The sequence below is a fragment of the Columba livia genome, chromosome 1, assembly GCF_036013475.1.
Source record: "Columba livia isolate bColLiv1 breed racing homer chromosome 1, bColLiv1.pat.W.v2, whole genome shotgun sequence".
NCBI lineage: Eukaryota > Metazoa > Chordata > Aves > Columbiformes > Columbidae > Columba > Columba livia.
The window spans coordinates 70449911-70467490 of record NC_088602.1 but is presented as its reverse complement, the minus strand read 5'-3'; the positions used below and the strand labels follow the sequence as shown (position 1 = coordinate 70467490).

The 17580-nt window shown below is 39.2% G+C and overlaps 1 protein-coding gene across 7 annotated transcripts in view; it reads right to left on the bottom strand.

Annotated features, from left to right (window-relative positions):
• CBLB (Cbl proto-oncogene B) overlaps positions 1 to 17281 on the bottom strand; it is a 137579-nt gene extending 120298 nt beyond the window's left edge. For 3 of the 7 annotated variants that reach the window (XM_065061386.1, XM_065061401.1, XM_065061415.1), the window contains exons 1-3: positions 17101 to 17271; positions 15906 to 16064; positions 6657 to 6907 (exon numbers count right to left, since the gene is read on the bottom strand). In XM_065061386.1, the coding sequence (XP_064917458.1) occupies positions 6657 to 6907; positions 15906 to 16064; positions 17101 to 17256 (566 nt within the window). In that variant the 5' untranslated portion in view covers positions 17257 to 17271. Of the gene's footprint in view, positions 1 to 6656; positions 6908 to 15905; positions 16065 to 16235; positions 16380 to 16539; positions 16742 to 17100 lie in introns of those variants that run through there. The other 4 variants (XM_005510529.4, XM_065061394.1, XM_065061376.1 and 1 more) reach the window with 3 other exon arrangements.
• Positions 17282 to 17580: the final 299 nt, after the last annotated feature.

The following is a 17580-nucleotide window of genomic DNA, read 5'->3' as shown; positions in this document are numbered from 1 at the left end:
CTTCCCATCTCATTTTTTTTCATCCTATATTGCCTTACAAAGCCAAAACAAAACAATGAATACGTGAGTATAGACATTGCATCAGTCATACTGGATAACCCTAGTAGTAGAATTGTCCATTAGTTTTATCACACAGGAAATTAATATATAACACACAGAAAGTCTGCAGGACTGAATCCCCTAACTTTGTGCTTTTTGAGAGCTTTCACACCTGCACAAAGTGGGTATAAATGTGGCGGCATCTTAATCTGGCAACATTGTCATATACACAGGTATAGATGATTATACAAAGTGCAACAAAACAGATCAGACTGTGCATATCACCTAACAACCGGCTGAACTCTGCTCAGATGTGACTCTCAGCATCTCATTACTTGTAATAAAACATCTGAAATAGACTTTACTAACACAGAAAATGCTGACTGATTTTATAACAGACTTAAAAGACAAACGAAGTGCATATATTACCCCTCTTCTACCTAACTAGATATGAATCAAGGATCTATATCAATTATAAGAATTTGCAAGCCGTTGTTCTTTTCATTTAGGATCTTCCATGATTTTAAAATCCTTGTCTTCCTCTGCAATCTGAACAAATAGTTGCCTTTTAGTTATTTTGGTAATAATACTTCCTTTGTTTTCATTTGGTAATACTCTCCCCCCAAGTAATGAAGATGATCAAAAACATCTAAAAATTTAAATACTGCCTTACAACAACTGCAGTCACACAGCCTGTTTGCATTTATGTTGAGAACGAGCTGTCATAACACTGCCCTACCATTTGTAACCTCCCCTTGCTGTCATCTTCCCTGTGCAACAAAAGCCTCTTTGTCTGAAAGGTGTGTTTATGGAACATTTCTTGTTTAATTTAGACTAGAACCAAAACCAGCAAATGGCTTGTGATTCACCAAATTTGTGCTAAATCTCAATTACTTGTGTGGCTCAGGTACACCAAAGGGTTTCTTCAAGCTGTTTTGGTTCACATCTAGTTTTACATCACATCTAAGGAACAGGGAGGGGAGAGGATGGTAAAAATACTCAATATAACATAAAAGCTTAAACAAAAACAAACAAACAAAACTCCTTGTATTTCCTTTTCCCATGCAACCTCATCTCATCAGTTGTGCACTCTCTTTTCCTCAGAAGCCTCTTTATTAGAGGCTATTTATTGTAACCGAGTTCCATCCTCAATTCCTATATTATAGGCTATACATTGCAGGTGTCCTCTTTTTTCTAGGGACAGCATAGGAGTTGAAGCAATGAGTCAACACTCCAGAAGCCTTTCAAGTAAAGTGGCTTCTTTTCCTAAAAACCTAGTTAAGAAAACATCTAAAAATATAGGTAAATACAAGAAAGGAAAGGACAAATACTAGATTCCTTTTCCTAAATTTCAGCGAGATCAGAATAAAAGAGTCCATATATTTGATCTCTAAAACATGTTGACATAGCTTACGTATAGGGGTTTACAGGCATCAGACAACAGACTGATGTAATGTATAGCCTAACTGTTCAGGTCAGAATTCATCAAAGACCAAAAACTACATAATATGCTTGAAAAATGAGAAAAATCACAGGATTCTAAGGAGCAAATAACTTTCACCACATGATACCAACTTCAATTCACTTTGGTGAAAGTTACCATCCTTACAATCTGACAATTACTGAGTTATCTGTGTGATGTTAACCAATAGCCAAAACTGGCTCTGTGAAAAGAGGCATTAACATCCTTTTGTGAATCTGGTCGAAGAAGAAAGCCATCAGTCAAAACAATCTTAACTTGTCCAGATAAAATCATCCTGAATTAAAAATACACTCTTCCAGATCCTTCTCTCAATGAACAAAGTCTCCTCTGTCTGGAAACACAAACAAGTTACAAGGCTAAGTTACAAACCTCCTAACTTCCTGTAAATAAAGCAAAGTTGGGGTACAAGATGAGATAATTCAAAGTAGTAAGGTAAGCTATTTCTCACCACAGTACAAATGTATATAAATGGCATTGCAGCTGACATAAGTCCATCCTGATGCTTTACTCTTCTGACTTCTTATTAAGTCTGTACTTCAGAAGGAGAGAATAGGCTAGAACAGGGGTGTCAAACTCATTTTCACTGGAGGCCACAGCAGCCTCGGGGTTGCCTTCAAAGGCCTGAGTGTAGTTTTAGGACTGTATAGATGTAGGAGTAGTTACATTTACACAGTTGTAAATTACCTTTGGCCCTTTGAAGGCAACCTTGAGGCTGCTATGGCCTCCGGTGAAAACGAGTTTGACACCCCCTGGCTAGAAATTTCAGCAGTAGGATGGTCTCTACTGAGAACGTTGTCTACTTTGATGTGCCAGTTCAGGGACTTGATTCAAGAACTTTAACTGGTCTCAGTTGTGAACACAGACTTAAGGAAAAAAAAAGGACTAATTTATAAACCCACTAAACAACACGAACAGTAACAAAGGAGAGAACCTGATCTACCACTTGAAGCATAGGTATTTGATCTCCCAGGAAGACAAGAATTCTGCACTAACAAACCACTTAATTCAAGCTGTAAAATCTAGTAATATGCAATTTTAATCAAGAAACAAAATGGCCAGTTGTGCAAGAGAATTTAGCAAGTCTTTCTATACAGGAACAGGAGAGGTTTTGTGATCACCTTGAAGGACTTCCTTGACTCTGACTTCACCAAATGACTCCCTACATGAACACTGTTTTCTACATCAACCCCAAAACCACCTCTGCTCTTCTCTAGACATCTTCATGTGTACTTTCCACTACTTAATAAACATCCATCTTTCATCTTATTATCACCTTCCACTTCTGCAATGCCACTTAAAAACAAGTAGCAAACTTATCTGGGCTGAGCCAAGCAGCATTTAAGAGATTACTAAAAATAAACACTCTGGTTTCATACTTTTCTTCTTCTCATATAAAGGCTGTGGGAGACTACGGTGGGTCCATGGATTTCCTGATGGAGGGCATGGGAACAGAAATTAGCCTTGAAGATATGAAGGCCTACCCGTGAGAAAGGTGGGAGTAAAGGAGTATTCAGAGATGTTAAGGATGTACCCGTGAGAGAGAAGGGAGTAGAAGAGTAACATTGATGATAGCAAAAATAGCCAATGAGATGTTACTGCTGTAACTTGTAACCAATAGTGAAGAAACACATGAATTGGTAAAACTGTATAAAAATGCACTTGTGGCAATAAATGGCATCCGCTACTTTGATCTTGGAAGAACTTGGTCTGTGTCATTTGTGCGTCTCAACCATGACAAAAGGCCATATAGCAGAAGGCATGCAATATTAAAATAGACAATGAACAAGTTCCATCTCAAGATGTATCCTTCCAAGGACACAATTTAGAGGTAAGCACAGGAAAGCTCACACTTGTCTCCATTACTAGGAAATGGTTGTGTTAGCCCTGGGGCCATGTCTAGCATCTTGAATGAATCCAAATCTAATCTCCCCATCACCCTTTTACTCCTCCTATAGTCCTATTATTGTAACTTATGTGCTTGATTTCTACACCTGGCTAACATATTTGACTGGAAAAACTGCCAGCCTACAAAGATTTTATTTTCTTCTGGATGCATAATTCTGGAATGCAGCAAGACAAAAGGAAGTTTGGACTTCACAGAAATGATGCCTTCCAGCTTAGGCTACTTCCCAATAGAAAAAAAAAAAAAAGGCAGGGTGGTGGTGGGGGAAACAAATACAAAACCCCAGACCCACAAAGACACAGAAAGCCTTTGAAGAATAGATATACCCAAACCAGTAATTTTAATAAGCCTGTGTTAATAGCCTTTAAAAAGCAAAATCTGTGACAAAAAAAAAAAAAAACTTTAAATAACTTTATACATGGAAAAACTTTTGTGCAGCCTATATCTAGTACAGTTTACCAAATTAAGCAAGAGGACTGTGAGAAGGCATTTTATACTACCCAGAAGGTAGATCAAACTCATATGCAATAAACAAACTTTTAATCCACATTTTCCCTGCTTAGCAAGACTCACCCCATAGAGTATAAAAGGACAGCACCAACCACTCTTAAACAGCTATCATATGCATTGGACATGGAACAAAGCACAAAGAGGCAACACCATCACAGCATAAGCTTTTGTTTTGGCCATTTGTACATAATCTGACTGGCACACTATCTTTCTTCATCCACAGGATCTTTGAGAACTAAAATTCATGACAAAATCTTCACAACATAATAATTTTGATACAATCAGGAAAATAGAATCATACGTATATTGACATTAGTTCCTAAATGTACCATCGCCATAGAAGTTAAAAGATTATTCAGTAACTCTAACAGGTTAAAAGTATACCAATCAAATATATATACAGAATGCTTCCAAATGCATCCAGTTTATCTTTTTCGTTATGACCTCTTATCCAGAAACCAGAGGCACTAGCAGAAAATAAAACAAAAATGCAAGACTGAAAACTACAGAAACTGGCCAAGTGTCAACATGAGAGGCTTTTGGCTTGCCTGGTTTTTAAATTGACTACACTTCAGTTTGACAGTAATTTTAGAAACATCTTCAAAAACACTTATGATATGATCACTCCTACATTTGCATTACAACATTAACAAATAACACACTTAGGTTAAAATGCAGGCATATTTGGAAGCAAAGAAGCTAAAAATATTAACAGCTTCTTTTACTAACTCACCAAGAATTAACATGATTAAGTATGTTGAAGCACTGCAGAGCAAAAAGGTACCTAGTTACAGGGCTCAGCAAACAAGTATACCTTCATTCAACTTTAAACTGGGACATGTATACAGATAAAGCATCACCTGCAGATGAAAGAAGGTGCACTGAATCACAAAGATGTAGACTTAAACTTATAATGGCATGAGGCATGAACTGCTGAAACAACGCTTACACTTTTTGTTGTTGTTGTTTAAGCATTCTGACATACAGTAGGAAACACACCTAATAATAGCACAGGAAAAACATCACTATTGCACTTCTTTCCTCAAGCTTTAAAATCCAGCCAGGCAAAATAATATAGCTGTCACCTTCTGAAATACAAATTTAGAGAGCTTGAAGTAGTTATTGTGATTCAGTGCACTTCATTACTATGTTTTGTTTTAAAATCGCTCCCCTCCAAGCATCTCACAAGAATGGCCCAAATAAATGATGGCAAACATGCTAACTGTACCTTTTTCAAACACTGCTTTCTTCACAAAATATATCCTTATATCACTACTGTTACCCTCATGCAGGAAATTAAGGGGTAATTGAAAAGGAGAAAGCAACTAGACACAGTTACTAAGACACTGTTTTAATGACTATACAGAGTATATAGCAGACTTTTTCAAAAACTGACACTGAAACTGGCTTTAATTTATTGCTAACTGTAAACAAAACCATAAGTAAATCTGGATTTCATACAACATAGGGAAGTTAAAATAAAATCTGTTTACATAACACAACCATTTATATCAAATTTCCCTTACCATAAAAAGTTCTTATTTCCTTTGCAACGCAATGACTTCTGTACATAAAACAAATGGTGTATTAAAAGAAAGAACCCATAGGCTCTGTGCTGAACAATTCTTTCAGGGATTCTGGTAAGAATGCATTTACAGTGAAAACATTCCTTTAGATACAAAATACATTCATCAAGATCTTTACTCATCACTAAAGTAGTTCAAACAGTGTATTTTGCTCTTTTTCAACAAATCACTCCAAGTATATTCACAATTGAAAAGTCTTTACGTACTTCAAAAAAAAAAATCCTTAGACATTAAGCAAGCTTCAGATCCCTTATCAAGCACAGGAGACTACCACAGTATACTGAACAGTATAATCATTGCTTAAGAAAGCAGGAACATATGTATAAATCAAACATAACAGCAGTCACATTGACAAGGATGTTGACATTTCACCAGCTCTAAAACTATACTGCAACTCTGTCTCTGAGCTCAGGTACAAACAGAATAGCAGAGATTCAATCCTTCGCTCACTTCCTCTCTATCTCCCATTCCCCACTATGTCCTTTAAAAACAGCATTGTATCTTTCATTTGAATAGATTTAAAGATAGACCACAGCTGGCAGAGTTTAATTGCCACAATACTGCTGTACCCCCTCCCCAAAACAAAGCTGCAGAATGTAGACATTAATCTGTTATTAAAACTGAACCACTGCTAATCAGGGATCCATTAGGCTTCTGAAAAGGCTTCTCAGCACCAAACTAACATTACCATCACCTTATGTTAACATCACACAATATCTAAAAACTGTGAATATTGTATGGCTCCATTTCATCACTTGTGAAAGCTCTAAGTTAATACCCATCATGGCTCCCACAGTTTTAAGAACCGGGGTAGGGAGGTCAATCTCAGTCCAAGTAACCATCACTCTCTCTGTGCCAGAGGAAAACTTACATATTGTAAGGCCCTGTGAGTAAGTAATTACAATGAAATGAATGTTTTATGAAGGTTTTAAAGGTCACAAAGTGACAGATAAGAGCACACAGTGGAACAAATCCAGCAAATTACTGATTGACCTGCAGGGTCAATGAATCCAAACAATAAATATGTCTTCTCTTTAAATAATTAAAAATGTCAGGACACAATGGCTGCAGACAAACACTGTTAAGAATGCAGACAGGCCAGACAATCTACTTCATATTTAAATATTTCACTTACCTGTCCTGTGACTGCTCCTCATACATTCTTTCCTTCCCTTCTTTGAAGAGTCTTATAGCCCGTTTCGATTTTTTCATGAGACTGTCAATGTAGATTTTAAAATACTCATTCTCACTGAGTTGTGCAAGTTTCTGGTTATCATCATATTTGCTCAGTATAAGTCGCAAATGCTGATAAGTGTCAGGTAAAATGTCAAGTATGTAGGGTGGGCTGTTTTTGAGTTGAAGCTTTGGGTTTTGGCACAATCTTACCTATAAGAAAAAAAAAAAAAAAAGACAATGTAAAAACCAATAAATATATTGGGGCACAAACTGCAAAAACTGATCTGACATCTGAAAATTAATAAGTGTAAGTATATTCCTCCAATGTCTGAGCACAAATAATTAAATCCTACTTCACTTATGTTCCAAGAAACCCCAACACAGACTCTAATGTCAAAGGATGTAAAATTCAACTTAATCCTGTCACATCTATAAAAAGCAAACAAGCTTATTTACATAGTTTGGGGTTTTGCATTTAAAGTAAAAATGTCTTTGCCTGCCTGCTATATGCTAATGAATATATTATCAAAATACAGTATATAACTAATGCCAATATCAGTCGTTTCATACAGATCTGTTTGCTGCAGATGAACTTCCCTATAGATGTTTAAATGTCTGCTAAGAACTAATTACCTTGCTATTTGCTGTCTCTCTTTTCTTTATTTAATGATACAACCCCTTAGAATCTATAGGAATTTAAACTTTGAAAAGTCTACACATATGAAAATGGTCTGAACAACACCAGTGGTTCAAAAGCTATTAGCTATGACAGACAGAAATTAAGACACAAACAGGTATCATAAACCAGGAAACAAAACATTATAAACTCAATGTTTTCCAGTTCATGGCTGTAATAGAAGATAACATCTTAATGGATTTGGAATCATCATGTTCCTAAATGGCACCAAAATTAATTGAATAATATATATTACTTAAAAGAACAAGCTTCAGATGAATTGAACACCTTTCTTTGAGTCTAGTCTCCACTGGAAATGTTTCTGGAAGAAAAAAGTACTCTTGTTCTTTCCTCAACATATACAATGTTAGAGTAATTATCTCCTGGCTACCTAAATTCTCTGGTAGTTTCTTCTGTAATGTTCTGTTCTAAAAAGTGAAAGAGATTGAAAATAATGGGTAGTTTTTGCGTGCCATTGCACTGAGATATCCACACTAGACATACTAGAGATATCTGCGTTCTAGACACGTGTGTGCAGCTGTACATACGCAAATACTTATGAAAAAATTAAGTCCATGTGGTATAAAAGTTTTATAGGTATCACTCGGAGATTGCCACATTATATATTAGTGACTTTGACATTATTTTGAGGTAACTAATGAGGCTGTAAAAACATCTTAATACTGCTGAAAGCAGATTCCTATTCCTACTAATGTATCAGCTCGAAGAAAGTGCGGCCTTTAGCGTTTCCAGGGGATGCAGGTGGGGAACCAACTTCTATCTTGTAACATTCATTTCTCTACACACAAAGCTGTGTTTCTATTGCTGACCCCTCCTTCAATTTCTAGATTTCTAAGAAATACACTACCTTAAGACTGTTGCCACTAACAGAGCTTCATGCACCACAAACAGCAAAGCAAACACATAATTGTTTTTTCTCTCTGAAATATACACTCATTAGATTTAGGTAACTGGGGTCATAGTTAGAAAAGTGCAGATAGAAGAATGGACCAAAGTCAAGCATTAACAAGCTTTAAAAAAAAAAAAAAAAAAAGAAGACTAGCACCATTAGAACAGTGCACCATAATCACTGTAGAAATGTTAGCACCATTCCAAAGCAGTATTTAAAATAAGACATTTGCAATTGCTCCCCTCATTTCACTGATCCATTGCTACTTTAATAATTTATATTATTATTTCACCTATTAGACCAAGTAATGGAACAGGAACTCTTCCGATGTGTTGGAGATCAGACAGTCCTTCCCACAGAGAAATTTACAATCCCAGTAGGAAACAAAAAGACAGCAGATGGATGCAGACAAATCTGAATAAACCAGCACAATGTTGTTCAACATGGTGAAGAGTGGTTCAGGGCACTAGGAGTTAGGTATTTCTAGATATAAACAGCAGTTTCAAGGCAACCTCTAAAATAATTCAGTGGCTCATAGGAATTCCTCGTAGATTGAGGAAGAAGCTGGAAAGAAACGAACAAAATTAAAGATGTTTGGTCATCTCTTCATCAAATGATGAATGCTGGAACTGCAGTCCATAACTGCAAGAGACTTTGAAACAGCATGTGATAAAGAGAAGGTTATCAGGATCAAGAAAAGGACAAGGTTCAAGTCGTGGATTAGGAGATGCCTGTATCAACATTCTCAAAGAATAAAGGCTGGATATGATGGAATTCTTTCAAGGTCAGAAATGCAAAGCTGAACTTACTGATATACAAAATACTAGCACGTGGATGAGAGATTTAGGTGAACAGATTGATCTGAATGAGCCAGACATAACTTTTTAAAACAGCAGTTCAAGTAAAGGAGATGCTTGAGTGAAGGCAGCATGATGGTGTCACCCCAGGAAGATCAATAAAGGAACTAACCAGAGAGACTTACAAAGGAGATTAAACATTTTCTTTTAGTTATTCTGAAGTTCAGCTGACAGATAGAATTCTTTAAGGATATTTCCATAACATGAGCAAAAAATTTAAATGAGTAGACAGATCTGAAAATCATCCATGCAGAGATACATGCAGATTTCTTTTTCTAGAAGAGTTAGAAGAACTGGAATCCCAAAGACAGAAGTGAAAACCTTCATGAAAAATGCAGACATTTTGACATATTTTATCTTAACTTCTGTTCTCTGTGACTTCTGATTTAGTGAAAACGAAACAAGATTGACATTCTTCCCAAAGCCAACTACAGATGACACAAATCAGTATCACTGATTAGGTGTTACAACCACTGGAGTAACAAGCATAAGGAAAAAAGAATTGACAAGAGGAAATATTTATTCAGGGGAAGGAAAAAAAAAATCAGCAATAAGAGCAGACTACAAGCAGAGAAGGATGTAATCATTTTAATTACTTCTTTATCCTAACTTAAATCTCATGAAAAAATAACTAATTCTCTTTCTGAAGTCTATCTCTTTGATCAGATGTGCCATCAAGCAGGATGTAAGTGGTTTCATATATATCAGAAATACAATTAAAAATATAAAAACAAGGGGAAAAAGCAAATTGCTTATGCTGGTTGGTGTATTTTCAACAGTCAGTCCATTCAGCTATACAAAAAGAACATCTTTTATAAAGAATTAGTTTCTCTTTCAGCTATTCTAGAAAGTTGTCTTTAGTCCAGTATCACAACAGTCATACACACATCAAAACAGGATTCTGTGGTCATCAAGGTTTACAAGGCTTTACCTTCTGCTGAAGATATAAATACAACACATCACTAGAACCTTTAACTCCAGAACAAACCTTTAAAAAAGTCATACAAAACTTCTACATTACAACTCAATTAGTCTTACACATCGAAAAAATGCTAACAATTAATCAGTACAAAGCTTTCTTTACAGAGGACACACGGTTTCAGTTCAAAGGAAGTCAATTTGTAAAGAGAAGGCTGGTAAACCATATGGTTTCCAGAGTCAGGATGTCCTGACACGTACCACAGAAGTTCACAATTAAAAGTAAGCAATAAGAAATTACATCTGCTGACGCAAAAGATTTACCAGAGCACCAGAAATGGTGCACACACCTTTCTTAAAAGGAAGACAGAACTCAAAAAAAAAAAGAGAAAAAAAAAACAAATAAAAAATAAAGACCTCCATATTGCACTTTTTACAAAGCAACCCTCACCGACACTTTACGAGCAGCCATGAATCATATCACTGTGTGATTTGTGTATTGTTATGACTGGAAGTAAGCATGTATATATTTAGCAAGCATTCAGACTAAAAAATGAAAAGCAATCTGTCAGCAAGTTGTTAAGAAATGTCTCTCTCATTGAGGTGAATTGAGACAAATCTAAACTCCTTTCACTACCTCACTCAGGGTAAATCCAAGTATTTACTCCAGAATCACAGAAACAACAGAGTACAATTCTCACCATGAAGCACTACAACATCACCCTAATCTGCCAGAAACAGATTTTGAAACAGTTAACTCAGGAACTTACAGACAAGCTCATTCTAGTGCCTCTGGAGAAAAAAATCCAACTCCCTCTTCCCTCCTCTCCTCTCCCCCCTAACCGAACAAAATAAATACCGGTACTCAACATTTTTGAAGATATTTGACTTAAGTTATAAGGCATTATTTCATAGCATCTTCAGAGGTGAGCCTAATGGATGCCTATTGTATTTAGACAATTTCTTACAGAAAACTGTATCTTCTACTCACTTTTCAAATCAAACAATTAAGTCAAAAGCCCTGGACTCATTTGACAAAAGTGAATTATAGCAGCCCTAACACAACCTGCTTATACACCTAATGTTAGTCAAAGACAATACAAGGAAAGTTAACGCAGCTAAGCCAGAAAAAGTATCTAATGAGTAGGAACAACCACTAAACACTCTTTTCAGCTGCAATGAATGGATCAGAACAATCGGAGCACCAGTGCCCACACACTTCCAAACTTACACTTCAAAACCATTCACTGAACAAGTGTCTTCTGCCATGCAGCACAAAGAGTCAAAGTATTAAAAAAGCACTTTGACATATCACAGACAGCATAAAAGTAGCACTGCAGTAAAGTATCATAACAATTCTCCAGAAAACCACAAGACACAACGCTACCAACAACGAATTCTGAAGAATTTTATCAGGGAGGGGCTAATCAAGAAAATGGATGAAATCTGAACATGGTGCTTCTTCATAACTTCGTAATTTCTTTCCGCCAGAAATTACCTTAACTGCAACGCATTTTATTTTCCACAGAAAGACAGAAAGATGGGTTTTCTTTCTGAAAGAAGCCTTCTCATCAAAATATACATAGAGGTGATTGATCACCCATCATTTCAGCTGATAATGCAGTAAGTGCTTCTTTAACAGCTATGCCATATGTTTCCATACTGCAGGAAGAAGCAATAACTGATGCTACACATGGACAAGACAGGTGACTTTGGAGGGTCATTTATACTTTCTTCTGATTAGTAAAACAGAAGCCTCCAGTTCTCTGTTTAAATTTTTATTCTTTTTCCACAACCAGCTTATGCAGGACATAAGACTTCCTAACAACTTTGACCAGGTAATACACTGAAGAATACCTTGGTTATAACTGATGATTGTCTTTTCTAGATCCTTTGTGGAATAATAACAACTAATTGACTTGGAAGGTTCACATTAATGTGACAATGACAATAAAGCGTGGCAAAGAATAATCAACACGCACACAGTTGCAACCACTGTGCTCTGACTGATGCTGATGAAAACTTGGATGGTGACAAATGTTAAAGAAAACCACATAACTAAGTTAGAGAGGTAACACAGATTTTACTAATTAAGTCAATAGTATGAGCTTTGGAGACATGCTCTAACTTGCTCTTAGGTAATTATTAAATAGTAAAACAAATTACCATCCCCATTTATATAGTCAGAGTCAATCAACTGGGTGGGCCATTACAGATTGCTCAAATAGTTTAGACAGTATTGTTAATCTTCACAGTAGAAAATATAATTATTTTCAGGCCCAATGCACAAGACCACTGAAAAGTGATTGAAAGTTGAAATATTCCTGTTTTAAAAAATCCTGTTCAGAATGCATCACAATTTTATCAGCTTGAAACCCACAACATTAAAGCATGCACAATAGTGCTGCCATCTCTAAATAGCCTGAGCAGTAAACTAACTTAATTACTCCCATGTTTACATAAGAGGCATTCTCTCCCAAAGTTGTTCTCAAGATAACAATTATCCTCTAATAATAACAATGGCTAGTTTCTAGGTTTTTAAATCATTAGGTTTAGAATCTGGAAAAAAAAAATCCCATGTAATTTATGCATAGTTTAAAGGAAGACAGATTTATTAATTATATTTTTATTTATAGGATGAACTTTCTAAAATACATGTTTTAAAAATACTAATTGGCTTGCTAGAAGTTCAGAGATGTACAGCAAACTTGCTTATACAATGCTAGCACTGGAAAGCAGGGCTATCCTTCCAAACAATAAAAGTAATATTATACTTTGCATTGCAAAGGAATTAAAATATTTTTGGTTCTTAACGGTAAAGCTATTGCTTACCCATGAGAAAAGCAGTAGGGAAACTGCACACTGATGCTAACAGCTGATGCCTCTTTAATAATGCGGTTAGTATTGTAAATTCATATAACAAAAGACATATCAGTAAACCTCAAAAAGTACAGATCCCAGTGGACGAAGTATAAAAAGGAAGATACTGATATAAGGCATGCAGACAGATAACAATTCACATTTACTGATTACTTACAACAATATTTTTATTTTTTTTTTCCTGCAAGTATGTTGCCTACAGTAACTTTTACAAACAGGGCTGTAACCAGGAGCAGTAGCCCAATGTTCTGTCCTGCTAAAGAACTCTTTCAAAACTCTTGTTTGTTTCAAACTGGTAGCAAAAGTTTAAAGAGAAGACACTTAAGCAAACCTGCAACCTTTTGCCTATTCTAATAGCTGAAGCATCAGCCCATGAAAAACAAACACTACCATGAAATCTAAGCAATTTCAAAGCATGACATACAACCAATTCTACACAGAGAAGTTTCCATGGTATCCAAGCAGCCAGAACTTTTACATCTATGATAAAACCACTCTCATAGTATAGTTCTTATAGAGTAGTGATATTTGTAGAACTGGTTAATCCCTTATTGTTGGAAATAATTCAAACAGAAAATCTCATCTGCCAAATGAGGAAATTACAAAAAGAAATGAAAGAAAGGTAAAGAATGGCAAACTTAAGAATAAATGTAAACCAGAGCTCTACACATAGTTTTTAAGAATGTTTTTTTTTAATCCTTCAGCTTTTTTTCCATTCTCCCTTTCCTCAATTTCTTTACAATGGCAGAAAACTTTAGCTACCTCATTGAAGCAAAAAAGATGGTTATCACAGCTATTATAATTAAAGAATAAACAAGGATAATAACTGTTATTAAAACAAGCAAAATAGGCCTCAAAGCCACAATCTTACTATGGGTGGCACCCCACCATGTTCGCAGAGCCTACCACCTTCACTAGGTACTAATATGGTCCATGACCCGCTGCAGAAATCAGTTGTAGGACACACTCCAGAAAAGGGATTTGAAACAACAGTAGACCAAGCAGGATTCTATTTCTGATTTTAATCCCAGGTTTTGATTTAGGCAGAGGAGAAAATGGCCTTCCTGTGCCTACTGCCACATAAGGTTAAGCAACTTAAATTTGTTTGCCAACACATCAAATTTGCTCAAACACATCCTTCCACTACAAGTACCAAATGCTAAAAACTCAAGCAGCAAGCTACAGCATTCTCACACTATGACATCATCCTGTCTGGTATACTTTAATATAATTTGGAAATAAAATTTGATTAACTGAGAGCAGTTTAAAGAGGATACATTAAAGATCCAAATTGAGGACACTTATCCATTAAAATAAAAAAGAAAGCACAGTGCAATGTCCAGCCTTTCCAGTGACTTCTGCAGAACAGGCCTCACTGGCTGTCCTGGTGCTCTGTTGTAACGTTGACAAACGCAGTTATCCTGCATTATCTGAGTAAAAGCAAACCACAAGTCCAAGCAAGGGGTGTTTAGATTTTCTGGTAACCATGAATATACAAACCAATCAGGGGATGACCTTACCACACAGATTTGTAAATGGCCTGACACGGAGGGAGTTTAAGCTGTACATTCCCCACGTGGTTTCAACAACTATAAACCAGATACCTGGCTTCCAAGCCAAACTTCCTTGTACTTAAGAAGAGTGCCTGCTTCCAAACATTTATACTTCCAGTTCTTATTACAAGATGCTCACTGTCCACAGCATCTTGATCAATAACAGGGAAACGTCAAAGTCTTTGTGATAATAACCATTTCTATCAAGACTGTTTTTTAAATGAATAATCATCAGAAATTATGGGGGAAATAGAGATGCTATTCTTGGAGCATCAGAAAGGAGATCACACAACAACTCTATCAAGTACTTCGAAATTACCATTTGTCAAGGCATATAACATGAAGCAATCTCTATCACGTCAGTATAGCTACTTAGGAACTTTTAGAAATAGTAAACATCTGCATTTTAAAAGAGCCACAAGGCAAAGCAAACAGTTACACTAATTCTTGAAGAATCACTGAGTTAAAAACTCATAACTCTCTTGCCTTACAGACCCAAGACTAACATATAGCATCCCTCACTCCCCAGCAGTTTCAAGAGGAAGCTCTCAAGTATCACCTCATATGCCAAACAGAGTGCCTGCACTTCCTGAACAGTTATCTGTGTCATAATCAAATTATTCCTACCACTGGTAACAACTCTCCTTGATAATCTATCATCATAGAAGCTGTCATTTTGTATAACACTAAACAAAATGTATCAGGCTGGTGCAGAGAACTGTAAGATCTGAAAGACTATGATCTATAGCCCCACTTCCTAAAAATTGAGTTTCAGTACAGTGTATTTCTAGTTTCAAAATGATGAGTAGAAGTACTTAAAAATCACTAAAATGCAGAACAGACGCTTGCAAGTTAGGCATGCCATACTAATCTGTTTACTAAACTGACAAGAGTGACATCCCTCAGTCCCCACGCACATTCCTAAAAGCACAAACCTATCTGTGTTGCCATCATGAGCGTGTCTCACAGGACGATCAGCTTAACTGAAGTTTCATACTTCAGAGGTCTTGTTTGCAGACTAACAATGTGATCCAACACGCAACGCACAGAATATATGTGATTACATGTCTAAGTCAAGCAGCTTTTCGTTAGGGCAGCTCTTCAAGTTTGAGTCATTTTAAAGAATCTGAAAATAACAATAGCCTACGGCAAACACACACATTTGTTTTCTCTCCGCAAACCGAGATTAAAAGAAAAAAAAAACATAGCCAGAGGCCATAGAGAGAAAAAGAAGAAAAACAACCACCAAAACCAAACGGTGCTTAAATTACCTAAAACATAAACCCCCTTACTTCCCGAGGCACACACAGCACAACAGTCAGAGCAGCAGGAAGACGCCGTTTCCCCATGTGTACCCACTTAAATAGCCCCATTCTTCCCTGTACGTGTACACGACCGCACCACAGACACTCACCACTTTGTCCATAAGCTTCCACGTCTTCTCCACAGTTCTCCGGTCAGCAGCTGCCTGCTTGGGGGGGCCCACGGCGTCCTGGATGGCATCAATGAAGCCCAGGATCCGTCCCTTGCGCGGGTTCCGGCCGTTCAAGGAACCGGCCATCTGGGAACCAAGCTGGACAGACAGACACAGGCTCACAAGGGGCCCCAAAACATCTTGTCATAAAAACCCCGCCGCGGCCCGTGAGGTAACAACACCTCCTTCTTCACGGGCAGGAAAGGGCAAGAGCAGGGCATGCTTAGGAACAAGTTTTAACTTTCTCGCGACAAAACTACGTAAACCCACCTGGCCCGAGTTTACACTGGAAAAAGCCATCCCAGATTTACCGTCAACATCAGCACCAACCGGCGGGAGGGGGAATCCACCCACCCACCCACCCCAGGGCCCGGCCCAGCCGGCTCCGCGCCGCTCCCCGGGCCCCGCCGGGCACATGCCCCCATCACCAGACAACAAAAGCGGAAGACGCGCAGCGGCGGGGTAGGAAAGAGGAGACGGGGGGAGTAGAAAAAGCAGCAAAGGCAGCAGGCAGGGATCCGCAAGGCAGGCAAGCGGCCCGGCAGCGGGGTCAGGGGGGCGGGCAGGCACACACCTCGCTCCCGCCGCACGCCGCCGTACAGAGGGCACCCCGCGGCTTTGCGCCCAGAGCGAGAGGAGCCGCCGAGAAAAGCCGGGAGCGGCGGGGAGAGCGGCTAAGAGGCTCCCCAGCCCCCGAGGCGGCCGCTTCCCCGGTCCTCAGCCGAGGGCGGCGGCGGAGCGGAGAGCAGGCAAAGCGTCTGGTCGGACGAGGCTCCCCTCCCTCCGGCGCCGGGGGGCGTCACTGCTCCAGCGGGCAGGGGCAGCGCATCCCGCGCCCCGTCCCGGCCGCCGCGCCGGGGGCGGCCGCTGGCGATGGCCACGCGTGAACGCGGCGCCGGCTGCCCCGCAGGACTCTGCCCTGTGGCGCTGCTGCTGCTGCCGTTCCTGCTGCTGGTGGCGGGCGGCCGCTGCCCCGCAGTGAAGCATGGGGAGCTATTGCCCCGCCGCCCGCATCGCCCTGCCCGCAGCACAGCCCAGCCCGCCCGCTGGGCGGGTATATGCACGCGTGTGTAGAGAGAACGAGAGTGCTACAGAGACATGCAAAAGAGAGCTATAGAGATCTATGCACACGCACGGGTCTGTCTGTGGCACGGCTGGCGGCCCCCGGCAGGCTACGGTCCTCCCTCACTCCTAGAAAGTGAGGCTGGATCCCCGGCAGCTCCGACCCCGCTCCCGGCCCCTCCTCTCCTCGGAACATGCCCACCCCCAGGACAACACTCATCCCGCGCATGCGCGCAGGGGGAGGGCGGGCGAAAGCGCCGAGAAACCAAGCCCCCTTCTTGCAGGCGGGAACCACCGCTTCGGAACAGCCAATCAGAAGAGGAAGCTGTGTTTGTTTGACGTGCCCGCTAGCAAATCAGCGAGGAGCTGGGAACGGGGCGGGGTGGTGGCTGAGAGAAGGCTTCGGAGATGGGGAGGGGGCGGGAAGGAGGGGGGGGGGGTCTGGCAGGGCTGAGAGTGATAGGAAAGCTGTCCAGTGGTTGAGTTTGAAGAGCGGAGAGGCGGAGCTTCCGGTCCCGCCTCCTCACGGCTGCCCACCTTTTTGAGGGGGTGG